Source organism: Psittacula echo (assembly GCF_963264785.1).
Source record: "Psittacula echo genome assembly, chromosome: 14".
NCBI lineage: Eukaryota > Metazoa > Chordata > Aves > Psittaciformes > Psittacidae > Psittacula > Psittacula echo.
In genome coordinates this window covers 3,277,238-3,297,009 of record NC_137750.1, presented here as the reverse complement: position 1 = coordinate 3,297,009, position 19,772 = coordinate 3,277,238, and the positions used below count along the sequence as shown (strand labels likewise).

General features: G+C 44.5%; 1 protein-coding gene across 6 annotated transcripts in view; it reads left to right on the top strand.

Annotated features, from left to right (window-relative positions):
- ERN1 (endoplasmic reticulum to nucleus signaling 1) overlaps nucleotides 1-19,770 on the top strand; it is a 45,726-nt gene extending 25,956 nt beyond the window's left edge. Inside the window, exons 10-23 of one of the 6 annotated variants that reach the window (XM_080629403.1) lie at nucleotides 338-500; nucleotides 1,530-1,648; nucleotides 1,996-2,187; nucleotides 2,706-2,961; nucleotides 3,754-3,844; nucleotides 4,603-4,792; nucleotides 5,222-5,321; nucleotides 5,758-5,957; nucleotides 6,198-6,345; nucleotides 6,755-6,882; nucleotides 7,223-7,346; nucleotides 7,516-7,583; nucleotides 7,799-12,354; nucleotides 13,828-13,872. In XM_080629403.1, coding sequence (XP_080485529.1) covers nucleotides 338-500; nucleotides 1,530-1,648; nucleotides 1,996-2,187; nucleotides 2,706-2,961; nucleotides 3,754-3,844; nucleotides 4,603-4,792; nucleotides 5,222-5,321; nucleotides 5,758-5,957; nucleotides 6,198-6,345; nucleotides 6,755-6,882; nucleotides 7,223-7,346; nucleotides 7,516-7,583; nucleotides 7,799-8,005 — 1,986 coding nt within the window. In that variant the 3' untranslated portion in view covers nucleotides 8,006-12,354; nucleotides 13,828-13,872. Of the gene's footprint in view, nucleotides 1-337; nucleotides 501-1,529; nucleotides 1,649-1,995; nucleotides 2,188-2,705; nucleotides 2,962-3,753; nucleotides 3,845-4,602; nucleotides 4,793-5,221; nucleotides 5,322-5,757; nucleotides 5,958-6,182; nucleotides 6,346-6,754; nucleotides 6,883-7,222; nucleotides 7,347-7,515; nucleotides 7,584-7,798; nucleotides 12,355-13,168; nucleotides 13,786-13,827; nucleotides 13,873-14,418 lie in introns of those variants that run through there. The other 5 variants (XM_080629400.1, XM_080629402.1, XM_080629401.1 and 2 more) reach the window with 5 other exon arrangements.
- The last annotated feature ends 2 nt before the right edge of the window (nucleotides 19,771-19,772 follow it).

Sequence of the window (19,772 nt, the reverse complement as noted above, 5' to 3'; positions counted from 1 at the left end):
TTTGTACCAAAGTAACTCTCCATAGAAAGGAAACTGCATCATAGTTTTGTTTTGCTCACACTGTGGCTGTCCAGGTAGGATATAAAGATCCTGTTTAACTTTTCAAACAAAAGAGAGTAACCGCATCTCCTAGGCAACACATAACTTAGAAGGTCTAATGATCCAGGCTGTTGGAGCAGTTGCCAACAGTGCAGTGGCAATATGTACTTACAGTGGCTTTGCTGCCAGTGATTTTTGTGTGCCCACCAATCTTGACCTCCTTTTTTATTTAGTTGCCTATTTAAATATTGTAGGGACACGACACTTCCTTAATGGTAACACCAATCTCTCTTTCTAGCCCCGTGGCAGTGCCATACCCTTACTGGAGGGTCCGAAAACAGAAGGAGTCACAATTGAAGACAATGGGGAGTGTGTTATCACCCCCAGTACGGATGTGAAGTTTTCAGGCAGGCTGAAAGGAAAGAACAAGCTCCACTATTGGAATGACTGGCTGTTAATAGGTACCTCTGTCCCCTTGGTTTGTGTTGCTGTCTGGCACACAGTTCTAATCCAAACCTCAGAGCTGGTTTCCAGCTGCTTTAAATCAGTCACAATGACTGCCTGAACTCAGGCAATAATTACTGAATTCTGGCAATCGTTTCTAATTTGTCTTCATTTGCATATGAATTAATGTCTTCAAGTATACCCTGCATACTGTTTTTCTCAAGGCCCCAGCTTTATTCAGTGCATAGGATGAAGAGTGCTTAGCTCAATATGTGAAACATTGTTTATTCTTTACTTGCCCCCTCCTTCAGTGAGGTAACTTATTATTTACTGTAAATATTGTATTCTGGTTCCTTTGGATTTGTTTATTGTGCATAATGTTACTTTAATTCTTATCATATGGATCAGGTGGCCATGTATCCCTGTTTTACATTGGAGGGTTAAGGCACAGAAGCTGAAGATAACATTAATAGTGTCAGCCTGTCCTGTATGTCCCAAATCCCAAAATTTGGAATTGACTTTTCAGAGCATTTACAAATTTGCTTTGAAAATGAAGAACTAAGTTCAGTTTTAAGTAATGCAAGTTTATAATTAAGTGATATATGCCATCGGATCTCTGTGGCAGGAACAGGGTGTAGCTTTCAGCTTCTTCAACTGCCACCTTTCTCTTCCTGTGATCCCTTTCTTTGTTAATGGTTCCCTTTCCCTTCAGAACCATTTCAAATCTAGAACATGATCTTTACCTCAAGGCCAAATCACAAAGCAAAACTACCTGAGAGTGAGCCAGCTAGGAGGAGTAATGTGTGTTCCTCTAATGGCTGGGAACCAAATCCACAGTTGGTGCTTGAGGATTGTGGTCACTATACCTGTGTCTGCTTGGGAAGGACACAGGGGAAAATGTTGCAATTTGAGCTTTTGTTCTGTTGTGTTCTCAAGCTGTTTGTAAATCAACTTTGTAGTTGCTCGTCAGCAAAGATGCTGAAATCAAGGATATCTTTCTGAAAAAGGGACAACTTTTTATTTCAACAAATGTGTTTTATTTAAAGGGCACCATGAAACACCATTATCTGCCCCTACAAAGATCCTGGAGAAATTCCCAAGTAACTTACCTAAGAGGCCTGAGAATGTGATTCCAGCTGACTCTGAAAAAGCCACTATTGAAAAGGTTTGTTGTTGAGAATAATCATCTTACTGGATGACAGAAGAATATAGAGGAGTAGAAAGAAAGGACTTAGCAGAAGGGGAAGAACTCGGAAGGAAAGCCACATGGAATCACTTTGCTATTTTTGTATCAGATTTTCATGCACTTAGCACATAGAATCACTGATATGATGATGTGTCATTCCTTATTTCACAGTTAGGGCTTTCAGCTGCTTTATTTTCTTTCTCATGCAAAACTTTGACTTTGGTAGGGTTAGAAATCATTAAAAATGATTTAGCAGAAAGACTGGCATGTAAGTGCTCCATTACCCATGAAGATACTGAGGTAACAGTGTTTCCTTTGCCTTTTAGGTGATTGATATCGTTGAAGGTTCCTCCACAGAAGTGCCTCCTGAGGTTCCAAGGGATATTGAGGAGAAACCTGCTCGGCCTGTCCCTCGGCCAGAGGCTCCTGTGGACTCCATGTTAAAAGACATGGCCACCATCATCCTCAGCACCTTCCTGCTTGTGGGCTGGGTGGCTTTTATCATCACTTATCCAATGGTAATGCTGATTTAGGTTGATGGGCTTTTGAGTTTGGGGGTAGTCAGTAACATTTTACAGCCCAAGAAATGACGCAGGAGTTAGAAAGTAACACACTGCAGGGTTTTTTATCCCCCCCCCCCCGCCCCGAGGCTACAAATCTGATGAAACAGGTTTTTTATGCGTTTCTCTTTTCATGAAGATGGTCTTAACACCCTTAGCTTCACTCCTCTCTTCCTCACCTGAACCACCATCAGGTTTTCTGGCTTTTGGATCACAGCCTTTATGCCTCTGTGGTTTAAAGTCCCTCTAGTAACAGCTTTTGCCAAGCAGTGCAGTTTCTCAGCTTTGCAGTGGAAGTGCAGAATGAGATTGAAAACATATCTGTGAAAGCTCCCCAGTCTGCTTGGCTGATAGTGTCATAGCAAGTTTTCCCCTCACCTTTTGGATTTAGCTACCTCAACAGCTATAGAATTCCCTCTTGTGCCATTACTGTAAAAACTTCCCTTCACTTACATAACTGAGGTCCTTTGTTACAGAGTGTCCATCAGCAGCAACAGAGGCAGCATCAGCTGGAAGAGAAGATACAGCTCTTGCAGCAACAGTCGCTGCCCTTCCATGGTCCCAGTGAGATGCCCCCAGAAGCAGATTTCTTGGACACCTCCAATGGACGCACAGAGAGCTCAGCTGCCAGCACACCGAATGTGTCCCCCAGAGCATCAAACCATTCTGCCTATTCCAACATCTCCACATCCGATGTTGGGAGCTGCCTCTCCACTGAGCAAGAAGAGGGAGGTAAAGTTGATCCAGTGTCTTTTATTGTTGAGTCTCTGATTGCCCAGACTGTATGACACTGCAGCACACCACTTAAAACACTGATGATACTTCTTAGAACAGAAAGCTGAAAAGGACCAGCAGTCTCATGTAGTCTGACTGCTTGTACACACAGTGCTGGTGTGCCAGGCCGTGCCATTCCCTGACCTTCAGCGGGATTATTTGCTTTAGAAACTAAACACCCAGGTCATAACTACCATCTGAGGGATTATATTGTCCATGGCAGTTTAGTTTTATAAGATGTAGCCACTCCAGGGGGAGGGTCATTTAAACAAAAATATGTATTATTATGATTAACTGGAATCAAGAAATAAGGATTATGCAGCAGGACCTGCCTTCCTGCCTGATCTTCCCATGCATCCTCCAGGCTCATCAGGGGAACTGCTGGTAAACCCACTTCCATAATGGTCAGAAGCATTTCCTACACTTGACAAGACAGCTGTAAAACTTCCTAGAGTTTGTCTGCTGAGAACCACCCATCTCTTACACTGTCTTGAGACATTTATCTTTCAGACCTTATGTCAGGTGCTGCGTAGTGTGTTTGACACTGGATGTTAGTCATTTGGTCACCAGAGTATTTGCCTGCTCAGTGTGAGTACCAAAATGGAGATGTTTAATCTGTTCTGATCATCTGTGCTGTTAATTTAAATATGAGCCAAAAGATTTTTACATTCTGGTCCTGAAGGATGTGCAGTTGTAAAAGCCTGACTTGACCCATATGAAACCAGTTCCTGTTTTTTGGTTTTTATTCAGATGAAGATGCAAACAGAGTGATGGTTGGCAAGATTTCGTTTAACCCCAAAGATGTACTGGGACATGGAGCTGAAGGGACAATTGTTTACCGGTAGGAGACAATATGTGCATTAGGTCTTTATTTTAAATAAAATATCCTTACATATCTAATAGGAACAAATATGAAAATTTTAAAAAAGTATTTTCTGTGTGTCTGGAATACTTCCATGCAGTGTTTCTTCATGAGCAAAAATGACTGTTCTTCCCTTAGAAATGTTTAATGACCAAATGTATCACACAGTATCACAGTATCACACTATGTTAGAGATTGGAAGGGACCTCAAAAGATCATCTAGTCCAATCCCCCTGCCAGAGCAGGAACACCTAGATAAGGTTACACAGGAATGTGTCCAGGCGGGTTTTGAATGTCTCCAGAGAAGGAGACTCCACAATCCCCCCTGGGCAGCCTGTTCCAGTGTTCTGTCACCCTCACTGAGAAGAAGTTTCTTCTCAAGTTTAAGTGGAACCTCTTGTGTTCCAGTTTATACCCATTACCCCTTGTCCTATCATTGTTTGCCACTGAGAAGAGCCTGGCTCCATCCTCGTGACACTCCCCCTTTATATATTTATATACACTAATAAGGTCCCCCCGCAGTCTCCTCTTCTCCAGACTATAGAGACCCAGCTCCCTCAGCCTTTCCTCATAAGGGAGATTCTCCACTCCCTTAATCATCTTAGTTGCCCTGCGTATCTGTTTTCAGCACGAGAAATGCTTTAATGTGCCTCTGTAAACATCTGTTCTTGCTTGCTTTGAACTTGCCATGTCTACAGAAAGTGCAAAGGGTGCTGTGGCTTTCCTTCCTGCTGCAGGGGGATGTTTGATAACCGTGATGTTGCAGTGAAAAGAATTCTTCCCGAGTGCTTCAGCTTTGCAGACCGTGAAGTGCAGCTGCTGCGAGAGTCGGATGAGCATCCCAATGTGATCCGCTACTTCTGCACGGAGAAGGACCGGCAGTTCCAGTACATTGCTATTGAGCTGTGTGCTGCCACCTTACAGGAGGTAAGAATTTGTGACAGCCTTCTCCTGGAAGGCCTTCCATTTCCATTAGCTTGGGTTGCTGAAGTAAGTGCCTGCTGCAGGAGATGTTCCAGTTACTGCCGCCATCACCTCTGTGACAATTACACATTCCTGCACAGGGGTGTTTTCAGACCTGTAGAAAGGCACCTTTCTACTAATCCTCCCCCTCCTATCAGCTGGACTTTGAAAACTCTTGCTTTTGGAGCACAAGGCTATACAGAATTCTAGCGCTGAATGACAGCTTAGAGAGCATCACCTTCAGCCAGAAATGAAAGGTTCTTTTCCATGTGGATAACTTGTGCTAGCTGGTAACAATCTCTTTTGTTTTTGCTTTTTCAGGGGTGTGAGGGGTACAGACTTACTACTAATGATAAACAATTTTGTGGCTCAATCTGTTTTTCTGTTGTCTAGTATGTTGAGCAGAAGGCCTTCGGTCACCATGGCTTGCAACCCATCACTCTCTTGCAGCAGACAACATCTGGTCTTGCGTACCTGCACTCCCTCAGCATTGGTAAGAATGCCTCTTGTTACAGTATTGGATGGGGAGGGGAGTGTTGACTTTCTTGAACTTACTTAAAAAAGAGAAACTGGTCTGGCACTGGGAGCTTGTTTATTCAAGCCCAAAGAGTATTGTAGAAATTCCATGTAGTGCTGGCAGCAGTCATGTCTATGCTCAGATACTGCCCTTGTCCTGCAACATTCTGCTGCACAGTCAGTTCCATTTGTTCAGGGCGCTGCATTGTTTGGATCATGTAAAACACAGTGACTAGTGGTGATGGTATAAAAAAAAGTGATGAGCTTCTACCAAAGACAATAGTTTGAGGTCAGGATTTTGGTTTAACCAATGGTGGCTCAGCCTCGTGAAAGATTTTCAATGCAAATACATCAAAAATTTACAAATATTGTTGGGTTTGCCTGGAGTGTGGATAAATGGGTGTTCGTAATAGTCCACAGGGACCTGAAGCCCCATAACATCCTCATCTCAATGCCAAACGCCCATGGGAAAGTCAAAGCCATGATCTCAGACTTTGGCCTGTGCAAGAAGCTGGCAGTGGGCAGGCACAGCTTCAGCCGCCGGTCGGGTGTGCCAGGCACCGAAGGGTGGATTGCCCCAGAGATGCTGAGTGAAGACTGCAAAGAGAACCCTGTAAGTGTTCATCTTTCTACAAGGTACCCTGGGAGAAGGCAGCACAACCAACGGGTTGCACATGGTTGCAGTCAGACTTTAAGACACACGGTACTTGATGCCTGGGTATTCATGCTGGCTTGCAGCTGAATATGTGATTCTGAAAAGTTTTCTTCTGCTCTTAGATGCAAAATGACCAATGATCAAAGTCTTCAGGGGAAAAACAATGTATTATTGCTATTAAAGGTTGTTTATTTGCAGACATATACGGTGGACATCTTTTCAGCTGGCTGTGTCTTTTATTATGTGATATCTGAAGGCAGCCATCCCTTTGGCAAATCTCTGCAGCGGCAAGCCAACATTCTGCTGGGTGCATACAGCCTGGAGTCTTTAAATGCAGGGAGACATGGTAAGAAAAGCTTGGTAACCATAAAGCACTGCAGCTTTAGTGAACTTCCCCCGGGTGTTTAAATGCCAAGAGAAAGGACAGAGTTACAACCACAGTGATTCCCAGATTTGGCAGTACTGAAAGTTGTACAGCTAATGTACTCTTCAAGTAAAGCTCTTAAAGTTCATACCCCACAGCATCTCTGGGATTCACAATCTGGAACCCTGTGAACTTTACTGTACAGTTACTTAATGCATTTAAAGGGTAAAAAGGAACTGAGCTTTGACTTTCATAATCACACTGACATTGTTGGCTGCACAGCACATCTATGCAGGCAGTGCTAGAAGACTAGTGCTCAGGGAGTAGAGAACATACTTTCCTAAAGTACAGAACATTTCCCAGCAGCCTGTTGTCACCCTTTTCCTTGCAGAAGACATAGTCGCTCGTGATTTAATAGAGCAAATGATAAGCATGGACCCTCAGAAACGTCCGTCTGCCAGCTGTGTGCTGAAACACCCCTTCTTTTGGAGTCTAGAAAAGCAGCTCCAGTTTTTTCAGGTTTGTTTTGACCTTTTCCATCTTTTCAGTTGTAAAGATGCCTGTAGGCACCTTATTCAGGTCTTGAATCCAGTCTTTCCTACCTTTGTTGGATGGTTGAGGTGATGGACTCCACAATGTTATTATGAGGAATGAAGAAGCAAAGGTGTAATAGCCAGGTGGTATCATGTTCTACTCTGATGCTTTGGCAGCATCATCCCAGAAACTTTTGTGTCCCAGTCCCAAGCATAACATTACACATTATCATGAAGTAGAACCACAACCCTATTATCAGGACAATTTTAAATTGTTGGGAAAAGGCTGGAAATAAAACTAGAACTAACGTGAATGTCTCTTCTAGGATGTTAGTGACCGGATAGAGAAAGAAACTTTAGATGGTCCTATAGTCAAGCAGCTAGAAAGAGGCGGAAGAGAGGTGGTGAAACTGGACTGGAGAGAGCACATCACTGTCCCTCTTCAGACAGGTAACGGCCCTTTAATCTGAAGCAGCACTTTGTTGACAATAAAGTATGTGTTTATCTATCAAAACACATCCATGTGGGCACATAACTGTGGGCAGACAGACCTGACCTGAAGCCAGCAACTGAAACTGCACCAAAGCAGAAGAAAGAAACCCTGTCATTTCTTTTGCAGATCTTCGAAAATTCAGATCCTACAAAGGAGGCTCCGTGCGGGATCTTCTGAGGGCAATGAGGAATAAGGTAAAGGACTTTGTACCATAAGCAGCATGCACACACTACACTTCTGCCTCCATTTCCTGTCAGTCTGCCTGTCTTACCTTGACTGAGGTATTGAGCTCTTTTACAGTCAACTAGCAGGCAGTTACTTTGTCCATGGGAGACAGCTCTATTTAAAGAGGATCTGTGAACACAGACCCTCTCTGACTGAGCATTTCCCTGTTCTTTTTCCCATACAGAAGCACCACTACAGAGAACTGCCTCCTGAAGTGCAAGAGACCTTGGGCTCCATTCCAGATGACTTTGTATGTTACTTTACAGCTCGTTTCCCTCAGCTGCTCCTACACACCTACCATGCTATGCACATCTGCTGCCACGAAAGACTGTTTCAGCATTACTATGATGAGGACTCTGCAGAGCTGAGCCTTGCAGGAGACACTGTTTGAGACAAGGGGGATGGAATTTCTTTCTCTAGGAACAACATTCCAAGGACAGGGCTGTGACGCAGGCCTACCTTTAGCAGGGAAAAGAGGGACCAAAATGCTGAATTCTCTCTCTTTGAAGAAACTAAGCTTCCAAAAAGTGCCTTGTTACCTCTGCCTGTGCTGGACCAGGAGATGGTGGGAGCCCAAGGAGCAAGTGGTAACTTCAGAAAAGCAATGAACCCTGGTGATGGAGTTATTCTCAAGATGGTAAAAATGGAGAGCAAAAGCTGGATATAACCATCACCCAATATCCCTGTACTGTTGTGATCTTATAACTGATGTGTTTTACTACAAAGAATCAAATACAGTGGTTGAAATCATAGCATTGCTAGGGACTGGGATCTGCAAAGGAGCCTTTTAGTTGTAGCAAATTGCCAGAACCTGCCATTGCACTACTGCCAAGTTACACATTAGGCACACCACAGTGATCATAAAGGGGTTTATGATTATCCAAAGCCAGTAGAGAGAGTACAATTTCTGCTTTATCAGTACTAACCTGGGAAGTCAAGTCCCTCATAGCTGAGCAGATATGATGAAGTTCTAAAACTTACTGACTTGAGAAAGCTGTTAAAGGTTTACCTTTGAAAATAAGCCCCATTGTTTAATTATCAACCAGTATTTACAGAACAGCTTGAACTTGACTTAAATAGCAGTATCAGATCTAGGCAGTGACATGAGAGCAATACACTGCTGCCAGCTGTGAGCTGCTCATGGTGGCTAACCATGATTTACCTACAGCGAGTGTCCTTCTGGGCCTGTGAAGCAGGAGCACCAGAGCCAGAGGTAAGATGAATCCTGGGGGAAAAAAAGGAGCTAAATAAGAAACAAGGAGAGGCTCTGGTTTTAATGGGTGTGATAAAGCTGTAAAAGAACCCCCCCATTTCCTGTTTGCAGGTTGCAGATTACATCAAGCCTCTGGTTTTAAAGATGCAGTATTTCTTTTCATTGGCCCAAAAGCTGTGACAAAGCGTTGATCGTGTGCAAAGGAGGAAGAAATGCGGAATTCTAATGGAAGTGGGGTGTTCTTTTACAATATATTTATTTAACATATTTATATTTATTTAATTTTTACTACAAAGTGGTATTGGATCCAAGTGGTACAAGTACAAAGCATGCCAAATCAGTCTTAATCAGGTTTGTGCTGATACTTAATCATGTTATAACTGGAAGAGGAAAGCGATACTGCATCTTTCAGTGGAATTCATTAAAGGATAAATTATAAAGTGGGAATTTGTATGACAGAGCCATTGTGTCTTAAACTTACCAATAATCGACAGTACTGTATGTCCTGTACATATAGACAGTATGACTGGGTACGTACAGCTACTTTAGGGGAAGTTTTCTTTCCTCATTTTACAACGTACAAGATGCCAATGGTGTGAATTACCCATTTCTAAAGTTTGAAGCAAACCAATGGTAGTTTTACCTAGGAAGAGTTAAAGCCTATTTCATATTTTTGTACTCCTCGTGTAAAGCTCTTTTGTAAGCCTACTAAATAAAGACTTGTACTCCGATTGGAAAAAACAACCTGCTGCTGTCAGTGCTGGGGTGTGTACGGCCATGAGCCACTGTGGCACATGCAGCCAGCACAGCTTTGGAACCAGGCCTGGAGAGGGCCACAGAGGAAGGAAGTAAGAACGTGCCACTGCTGTGCAGGGCCTGCAGCCACCATGTCCTGTCCCAGATCAGGGGCTGCTGCAGGAAACCACACACAAACACGCACTGACGCACACACACGGGGACAAATGGACAGAGAGGGAGACAAGACAATGGACAATATGGAGGGGGAGGGATGGAGGGACAATGGACAGACAATAAACTGATGGAGAGAGACAGAATGACAGGTGGTGGGAAAAAGAGATGCACAGGCAAACTAAAGGGCAGATGGACTGACCATCTGTCCATCCGTCAGTCCCTCTGTCTGCCCAGCCCTCTGTGTCCATCTGCCTGTCCATGGGTCTGCATGTCTGTTGTCTGTCTCTCCATCCCTCTGCCAGTCTGTTGTCTGTCTGTCCCTCTCTCTCCCCCATCCCTCTGTTCTCTCCATCTTTGTCTGTCTGTCCTGTTGGTTTGTCCATCAGTCCGTCCATTTGTACATCTGTCTCAGTCTGTCCATCTGTCATTCTGTTTGTCCATTTGTCTGCCCATTGTCTGTCCATCTAGCTGTCTGTCCATCTCTGTCCATCTGTTGGACAGACAGAAGGACAGACACATGGACTAACAGAAGGACAGACAAGCTGACAAACTGACATACAGATGGACAGACGACAGGAAGGACAATGGACAGACAATGGACACAGGATGGAGGGACAGGCAGATGAGCAACAGAAGAAAGGGACAGAAAGACGGACAAAGGACATACAGATGGATAGAGAGGGCGAGGACAATCGACAGGAATGGAGAGATGGATGGACAGACACTGGGTATATAGATGGACTGATGGACCAATAGACAGAGGGACAGACAGACAGACTGACGGGCAAAAAGACTGACGGATGGAAGGATGGACAGAAACTGCCACAAGGACAGAAAGATGGGATGGATGGACAGACAGACAAATGGAGAGAGGACAGACAGACAGATGGACAAATCAACAGAAGGATAGACAGAAAGATGGACACACAGCCAGACTGACAGACAAACCAACCAAGAGAAGGACACAGGACAGATGGACAAATGGACAGGCAGAGAGGAGGACAGACAGACAGACACACAGATGGACAGACAAACCAACAGAAGAACAGACAGACTCACTGATGGACAGACTGACAGAGAGAGGAAAAGATGGATAAATGGATGGATGGAAAGACAGACTGATGGACAGAGAGAAAAATCCATGGAAGGAGAGACAGACAGACTGATGGACAAACTGACAGAGAAGGACAGACAGCTGGATGGACAGAGCGAAGGACGGACAGACTGATGGAGAGACTGACAGAAAGACAGCTAAAGAGACCAACTGACAAATGGAAGGACAGGCAGATAGAAGGACTGACGGATGGGCAGACAGACGGGCAGACAGACAAACCAACAGAAGGACAGACAGATGAACAAATGGCCAGACTGACAGACAAACCAACAGCAAGAAGGACACACAGAAAGATGGATGGACAGGCAGACAGATGGACAAATGGACAGGCACAGACGACAGCCAGACCAACAGACACATGGATTAACGGACAGACAAACTGACAGGACAGACAGACTGATGGACAGATGGCTGGACAGACGGACTGACAGAAAGACCCCCAGACAGATGGCCAGACTGACAGAAGGATGGACAGACTGACAGAAGTATGGACAGAGAGACAAGTGAATGGACAGACAAACCGATGGACAAGGAGAAGGATGGACAGATGGCCAGACATGCAGAGGGACAAGCAGAGAGACAAGCAGAGAGACAGACAAGTGGACAGGATGATGGGTGGAGAAAAGGACAGACTGACACACAGAAGGACAGAGACAGGGATGGAGAGGTGGATTGAGAGAAGGACAGAGAGAGGGATGGACGGAGGCAGACAGACACATAGAGATGTATAAACAAAGACAGATGCAGGGATCCACACATAAGAGACAGACACAGGCACAGACACAGATGCACACGTGGACATGGATACCCAGATATGGACAGACACACACACACACACACACACCCCATTGTTGTTCTGGGAGCACTGACCCTCCCTGCAGGGGCAGGATCCTCATTTCCTTGTTCTGACAGGCCCCAGGCAGGTGACCAGCCCCAATAATTGCACTGGAACAATGCCTCTCTGTGATCAGGAGCAGTGATGCACTCTGTGATCAGATGCCAGCAAGTTGTGAAACAGCGGTGCTAAATGATCACGTGATTTACAGGAAAGCTAAAGCCTGTGAGCCCCACACGTCACAAGCTCTGCCATTCTATTCCTATTCCTGCCTGTGTGCTGCTGATAGAGCAGCAAGGGGTTGGCTCTGCCTGACCAACCAACTCAAACCAACCCCACCCTTCCCAGCACAGAAACCCAGGCTGGGGGCCAGGATTAGTAAAGGCAGCACCACTTAGCAACAGCACTGCTGAGAAAGGGTGGAGACCTGGCAGTGGAACAAGAATGTTCCTCTAAAGCAGCTCCCCTATTTAGTGCCAGGTAGCAGCAGCACTATTGCAGACCCACAGAGCACTGGAGACATCCACAGGGCTCAGACTTCTTTCCCTATGGTGCACTGAAGCGGGTTGGAGCATCTTTCCTCCCTTGCCTCCTCTGCAAACCATTTCTCTCCAGGCAGGATCTGGCAGCACTGGAGACAGTTCTGTTACCTGCAGGCTCGGCAAGGTAAGCCCTGCGTGCTGCTGCATGGGGAGGTGAGGGGGGTGATCAGTTATTCTCAGCTTGGCAGCAAGCCTCAGAAAAGCAAGGATCTCCCTGCATAGCCAACTCCCCCCCGCCCCCCGGGAAAAGCGCTGCTCCGCAACAGGAAATGGGACTGCCCGAGCTGCTTGGGTGATTGGTGGGGCATGTGGACACCCCTGTTCCCACACATCCATGGCTCCATCCCTGCCCACACAGCCAATAGTACCTGGCCCCACCGGTGTGCACGCAGGCTGTGGGGATCACTCTCCCCCCCTCAAACTGCTCTTACAACCATGTGGGAGCAGAAGCCATGGGCGCCTCTCACCCCAGTTTCTGTTTCCCCACCAGTTTCGTTTTCCCACGAAGCACCGCCCCACCATCTGCTGTCACAGCAGGCGCTGGCAGAAAACAAGCACAGGGAGGGGGGGATTCTTCACCACAAGCCCCATCACTGTGAGCACAGCCCTGGGAGGTGCTCCAGTGGCCAACGCACCAAAAGGCCACTACTGCAGGGACATTCTTGTCCCGTTTCACAGTGAAAGCTGCACCAGGAGTCAGGACCCTGTTTCCTGCCCTTTTTGTTTACCTTACCTCAGAGAGCACCACTGATGCCTCCAGCACATCAGAGCAGTCCCATAGCAGGCTCCTCGAGAGCCACTTGCTGAAATCAAAGCCATTGGCTGTGCTGGTGCCACAGTCAGCCCACAAGCTGTCTACCCTGTAAGCATCGGGTCAGCACTGTAAATACACACTTGCTCCAGTTTTCTGTAGCATCCCCTATTCTCTTGGACCCCAGATCTCCCCCCACAGCCACCTCCTGCTGAACTCACCTCTTGCCAAGAGGTCCTGGCCAGTGTCTGCTCACTGCATTCCCTCAGTTACAACTTCTGTACTTTGACCTTGTAAGGAGCTTGTGCAGAGCTCCACAACTACCTTTGATGCTGGCTGTGCTGGTCACTGCTCTTGCTGCACCTTAAGTCAGTCAGTGAGTGACACTGTTGTACCACAAGCTGCAAGGATGGAACTGGCTCTTCTATAGCCAGCTACTGAACCTGCACAGAGGTGAGCTTTCATACTGCAGTAAGAGAAACCACCACACACTTTTCACTGTGACCATTGTTACCTAGTCCATAGCTCAGGGATGGCTACTGCTGACTACGTCAATCAGACACTCCTGCTGAGAACACAAATGTAACACGGTCCCTCCTGCAGTATAGTCCATCTCTGTATCCCTGTAACCGTGCGTGAGCAAGGCAGAGGATGTCATGTATCAGGCAAGGACACCCCACTAAAAAAGTAAAATCTTCTGGGGTTGGGCAGCAATTTGAACTGCTTATTGGCAAATTCAGTGAGCACTAGAGCTGGGGGAGAGGTTGGGAAAACAGAACAAATATCAGCTTTAACACGGGAATGTTAACTGTAAATCTGAACACAGTTATTTTTCCTCCCTCCTAGGGTTTTGTTTGCTAACAGCAGGACTTCCCTCATCAAAGTCAATGGGTATGTGATGCTCTTGGAAAGTGTCTACTTCATATGTAGCAATTTGCTTTTTAATATCTGCGTTTTAAGGGTTCATCTCTAGCAGGGAAACTGCTCAGTACTCTTGACATCACCTTATGGACTGTATTCATTCTACCGTCATAAAAAAAAAAACCAGACTCAAGTGGGTACACAACCTACCCCAAACATCTCGAGCACTCATTCCTGTCAGTTCCGACAACCTTATCCCATCATTCCCTTCAAAAAAAACATTCTGGGTTATTCCCATGACTTCCTTTGAGGACCATTTCCAAGCCCTCCTTATGGTTTTCCGTTTCACTGATTTATTAGTCTTGCACTGCTGCCCGAGACTGCTTTTAGTTAATGTTAAGGTTGGTTTTAGTCATCAGAACTGACATATTTGAGAAGATCAAGTCTCTCACTGTGACTGGTAGAAAGAAAAGAATCTTTCATTCAATATGGCCAGTCTTGCAAGAATCATGCTGCCTGTGCAGTACGTTGACATGTTTTCAGCTTGCATTACTAATACATAACTCTAACTTCTAGATTACAGAACATTACCTGTGAACAAATGGGACGAGAACCACGTCCAGTGTTGGCTGGAATCTACTGGAATCAAGAAAGAGTACATAGAAAAACTACATGCAGAAGAAGTGACAGGTCCAGCACTAATGGAACTGGATGACTCTTTCCTCAAAGGCATAGGTATGAAGGGAGGCCAAATCCACATGCTAATCCACAAGAGGAATAAACTTCTGCAGCCCGAGGAAAAAGCACAGCAAGGCAAGAACTCCAGCAGCAAAGCACCTGACAGAACCAAAGCGCAGACAGAGCCGGTAAGCTCTACAGACGCCCCTGCTCAGGATAAACCCAGCAGAGACCACACAGCTGCTGCTTCTAGCAAGAAGCAAAGGAGAAGGAGCTCCCGGCTTACACATGGCGACAATGAATTTTTAGAGCTCAGCAACTGTCGACCATTTAAAAGTCAGGATACCAATTTCAAATATGTGAAAGACCAAGTTCTTGCTCCAGAATCAGGAGTCAGTGACCTGATCACTCCTTGCCACGAATACAAGTCTTTTGCCATTGCTGCGGAACTGAACAAAAATCAACTGAAATCAAAGTTTGCCTGTGAAGTGATACGATTTGCTTCAGCCTGCATGAACATTCGAACAAATGGCACCATCCATTTTGGCATCATGGACAGCGTTGAGGACAAGGGCTACAAACACGGGCAGATTGTTGGTGTAAAGGTCAAAGAGCGGGAATGCTACGTTGATGCATTAGATCATATAGAAAAGTGTTTTCAAGAAAAAGACCAAGAAATTGCAAGGAAATGTATTCATGCACCTGTTTTTGTTGAAGTGATTTCAAAAGACTCTCAGGACCAAAGATTTGTGGTGGAGGTTGACATTGAACCGACATCCAGTTTAGTACAGAACAGCTTTTTTGAAGTCTATTTGCCAAAATATAATGAGGAGAGCCAGAAGGTGACTCTGACAAAAGAGAAAACTATCTATCAGAGACTGGGAGCCAAGTCTGAACCAGTGAAACCCAACAATCTTGCTACTTTTATTCAGGGTATACAAGACAGGGATGCTCAAAGAGAAAGAGCTGAGCTCTCCATCACAGAAATACATACAGAAGTATCTCAAAACTTAGGAAGGAAGTTAGCCATTCTACTAAATGATGGCAAAAGCTACATGGATGATTCCCTGTGGTACATCCTTGTCACAAACAGATGCGAAAAGGATAATCTGACCTATATCAACTTCTTAATGCGCTTGAACATCTTCTGCGTCTTTGACTTTGATGAACATTCCAATGAGTCAGGGCTGTATAGCAAGTACAAAGAACACCACGCAACAAGGTCTTATTTTTTACAGGATTTTTCCAATGAAAGCAAGACTGGCAACCCTCCCTCTCAGAAACATCTGTGCCTGTTTGACCAGACCAGTTGGGTATTCTGCAATGGACGCAGTGACTTCCTTGGGGATGAAGAACCTTGTGATGAAAATACATGGATTAGAACAAGGAAAAAATACCTGAAGAAAGCAATTACTCGTATCTGTGACGAGATCCTGCCAAAGCGGTCTTTCATTGTGCTCTTCCTATTGCTATCACCAGTGCAGAAACCACTTGTGGATACTTTTCAGGAATTCTACACAGAGATGAATGGCACAGAGTACATCGTTTGCATTGCAGAGTCCAAAGAAAATTATGGGAAGTGGGCTAATCTAGCTCAGGCATCCTGCAGCATTGAGACACTGGAACAATGCAGCATTGTGGGCATGAAGCTCAGTCATGTAGATGCCACAATTCAAGCAATGCTGCCTTCAACAGCACAAGCCAGACACCTGCCAGTTTCTACTAGAGGGCTATGCACCCTTCCCTTGCTGGAAGAAGAGAAACTCTTTTCCCTAGAAATCCTTTGCGTTGACCAATGTGATGACATCAAATTAGATCTTTTGACTGAAAAAGAAATACAAGAAATAGAACAAAATTTTTACAAAGGAAGAAAAATAATCTGGGAAAACTTCTGGCTTGCTGACAAAAGGTGCTGTGGGGAAATCATTGAACGTGAAGCGTGCAAAGATGCCAGCAAACTGCTGGATGACATTTTACGAGGAAGTGGACTCAACTGTTCTGTGCCTAAACTGAAGGTATTTCACCACCCTGGAAGTGGCGGAAGCACAATAGCACGGCAAGTTCTGTGGAAAAGAAGAAAGGACTTAAGATGTGCTGTTATCAAAACCTCATATTCACCTGCAACCGTCTGTGAGCATGCACTCATATTCAGAGACTATGAAGAAAAAGAGATCAGTCATTGTCTTCCTGTGCTTCTCCTGATTGAAGATTATGAAGAAGAGTATCTAGAAGAACTAAGGAATGAGTTAATGGATGCTGTAACAACTACTAGGAAAACTAATTCCCCCAGACCTTACTTCATCCTCATGTGCTGCAGACGATCCAATGATCCCGAAAGGCTTTGCAAGGCTTCTCCACTGGACACAGTTGCTGTCACTCACAAGCTGACAGACTCAGAGAAAAGTCTGTTCAAAACCAAACTTGAAAAACTGAAGCAGAAAGATGTCAAGCCCGAATTCATACTTACGTTTGTCCTGATGTGCGAGGAGTTCAATGAAACATACGTGAGAGACTTTGTAGGGCACATACTGCAAGACATAGACCGTTCTTCTCGTGATACGTGCCTGATGCGCTATGTGGCTTTGCTTAATTTTTATGTACCTAATTCATACATTTCATTGTCACACTGTGAGGCTTTCCTGGGACTGGGGGCATATGCTGAGAAGAAATTAAGAGCGTATGATTTTAAAAGTCACTTGAGTGAACAAGTAAGAATGATTTTTATCGAGCTAAGGGAAAGTACCACCTATATTTCATCTGTTCGGATAATACACTGTCTGGTTGCAAAAGAAATTCTGTATCAGCTTGCAGGGAATGAACCTCAAAGCCAACTTGCAATGACTCTTCTTCAGGAAAAGCCACTCTTTGAAAACAGATTTGGACGAGAAGAATTCATAAAGTTCATCAGAGATCTGTTTATTCGACGCGATAAAAGAAGCAGAGGTGACGCTACTGACACTCTGTTCTCCCCATTCATTGAACATGTCTGTAAAGCTGAAGATTGTGAAAAAGCTATAGCTATTTTAAAAGCTGCCTATGAACTCCTTGGAAAAGATCCCTTTTTTGCCCAGCAGCTTGCCAGACTACACTACAACAATGAAAAGTTTGAAGATGCAGAATACTGGGCAAGGGTTGCAAAATCTCGTATGCCAAATGATTCTTATATTTTAGATACAGAAGGTCAAGTCTACAGGAAATGGTTTAGTTTCACTGTGGACAAAATGACACAGGACGACACTCCCCAAAGCATCATTCAAAAGATAGAAATTGCTCTTAAAGCTATGAAATGCTTCAGGGCTGCACAACGGGCTGCAAAAGCAGAACACGACAGTATGAACAATGCCGGCTATTTTGGAGAAGTAGAAGTTGGATGCCGCCTTCTTAAATTTCTGTCTACACTTGATGTATTTCACAGAGATCCCCAGGGGGAATACTCAGAGCTTGTGAAATACTTGATCACAGACTACATTCCTAAGGACATTGAAAAAACATGGGCAAAGCTTCACTCCCGCTTAAAAGGCTTACGCCAGAACCTGTACAACTCTCTGGAATGGATTTCAGAAGACCTAAGTTATTTCCAAACAGATAAAAACCAAGAGAAGGATGAGGAAGATGAAAGAGATGAAAAGGAAGAACAAATTTATAACCCCAGAAAATGGTTAAAAAGGCAGGCTGAGGTATATGCCAGGTTCTTCATTTCAACATCACTTATGGAGGACAGCAACAGTGCCCTCGAGACCCAGCTGATGAGACGCATGAATATTTATAAGAGTGGTGGAGGTAATGTCACCAACATCCTGTCATTCTTAACAGATAAGAAAGAGGCCAGGTCAGCTGAAAAGCTAGAGAACATCCTTAGTTTCTATACAGAAAATCCATTTCGGGACAGGCTGGAGGACAGCGATCTGATCAATTACATTTTGTGCCACATCACATTATCATGCTTAGCACCAGGATCAGCCAAACTTCTTTCAGCGCGAGCTCTTCGTGACCTCAGTGCAAGATTCTTTAAGGGAAAAAGACCCTTTCCAGCAAGTGCCCATTTTCTGCTCACCTTGCTGTACTGGCCAGATGATGCCTTAGACAAAGAGCCTAACCCAGACAAAGATGAAATTCTAAACTCAGCCCTTCAAACCCTGAAACGTTTATACGACATTAAGATGAAGGATGTTCCTACCAGAAAGAAAAGAATCTACACCCCGTTTTTTCTGGGAAAGGGTTATGGCTTAAGTAAGATTGTGCACAAAAATAAAATTGATAAATTAATTAGTGGGTCTTTAGATGAGAAGAGAATGAAATGGCTCCATGGAACTGTATGGAACATTGCCAAGATCCGTGACATTCTCAAAAGAGTTTCTGGCTGGACCAAGGACCGAAATTTATTTATACGTGGGCACATGAAGGAGCTTTCTATCTTGCCGCTCCATCGTGATTCAGTGCCCCCTGGAAATGAAAATGTGACCTTCTATTTAGGCTTTTCATTTAAGGGTCTTGTTGCTTTCAATATTGAGGTTGAAAATAATGCAGCCGTCAGCAGAACATTTAGTGTTTAGTATGTTTATGGTGCCTGTTGGAAGATACAGCACTGTCTGTTGTCACAAATCAAGTGGGCTGCACTGGCTGAACACCAGGTAGCAAAGTAACCACATCTAACTACTACAATTATGACCAAATACCTAAAAACATCTGAAACCTTCTAGTAAAAATACACCTTGAAACAGAAGACTTTGATAGTTTTGGAGTCCCCAAAAGCAACATACTTTGCTCAGAAACATGTACCATGTATAAAATCTACCAATCACCACTACAGGAACACAGAGGGTAAGCAAGCAATTTTTAAGCCAGCTTTGCACATATGACAAGTCTCAAATTTTGCATCACTCTTACACTGCTCTTCCATGTAAATATTACAAACCATACCAGTATCTGGAGAGGGGTGCAGACACATTCCAGCAGTGAAACAATCATGGCAAAAAAGATTATACCTAAGCACTGTTATGATTTCATAGACCAAACAACTCCTGCACTTAATGTTTAAGTGTCCACATAGTACAGGACCAAATCTGTCTATGCTATGCTTGAAAATATTGTCTGGCCTGATTCAGTAATGTAAAAAAATGCAAAGGAGTTTTTGTGAGCACTGTGTCTGCAACCATCATGTCCCATTACGCTTCTCATAATAAAGGTGCCTGCTCTTTCTGGAGTTTTACATTGTTGCCAATAGTGTGAATAAAATTTCCAGAAAATCTGTC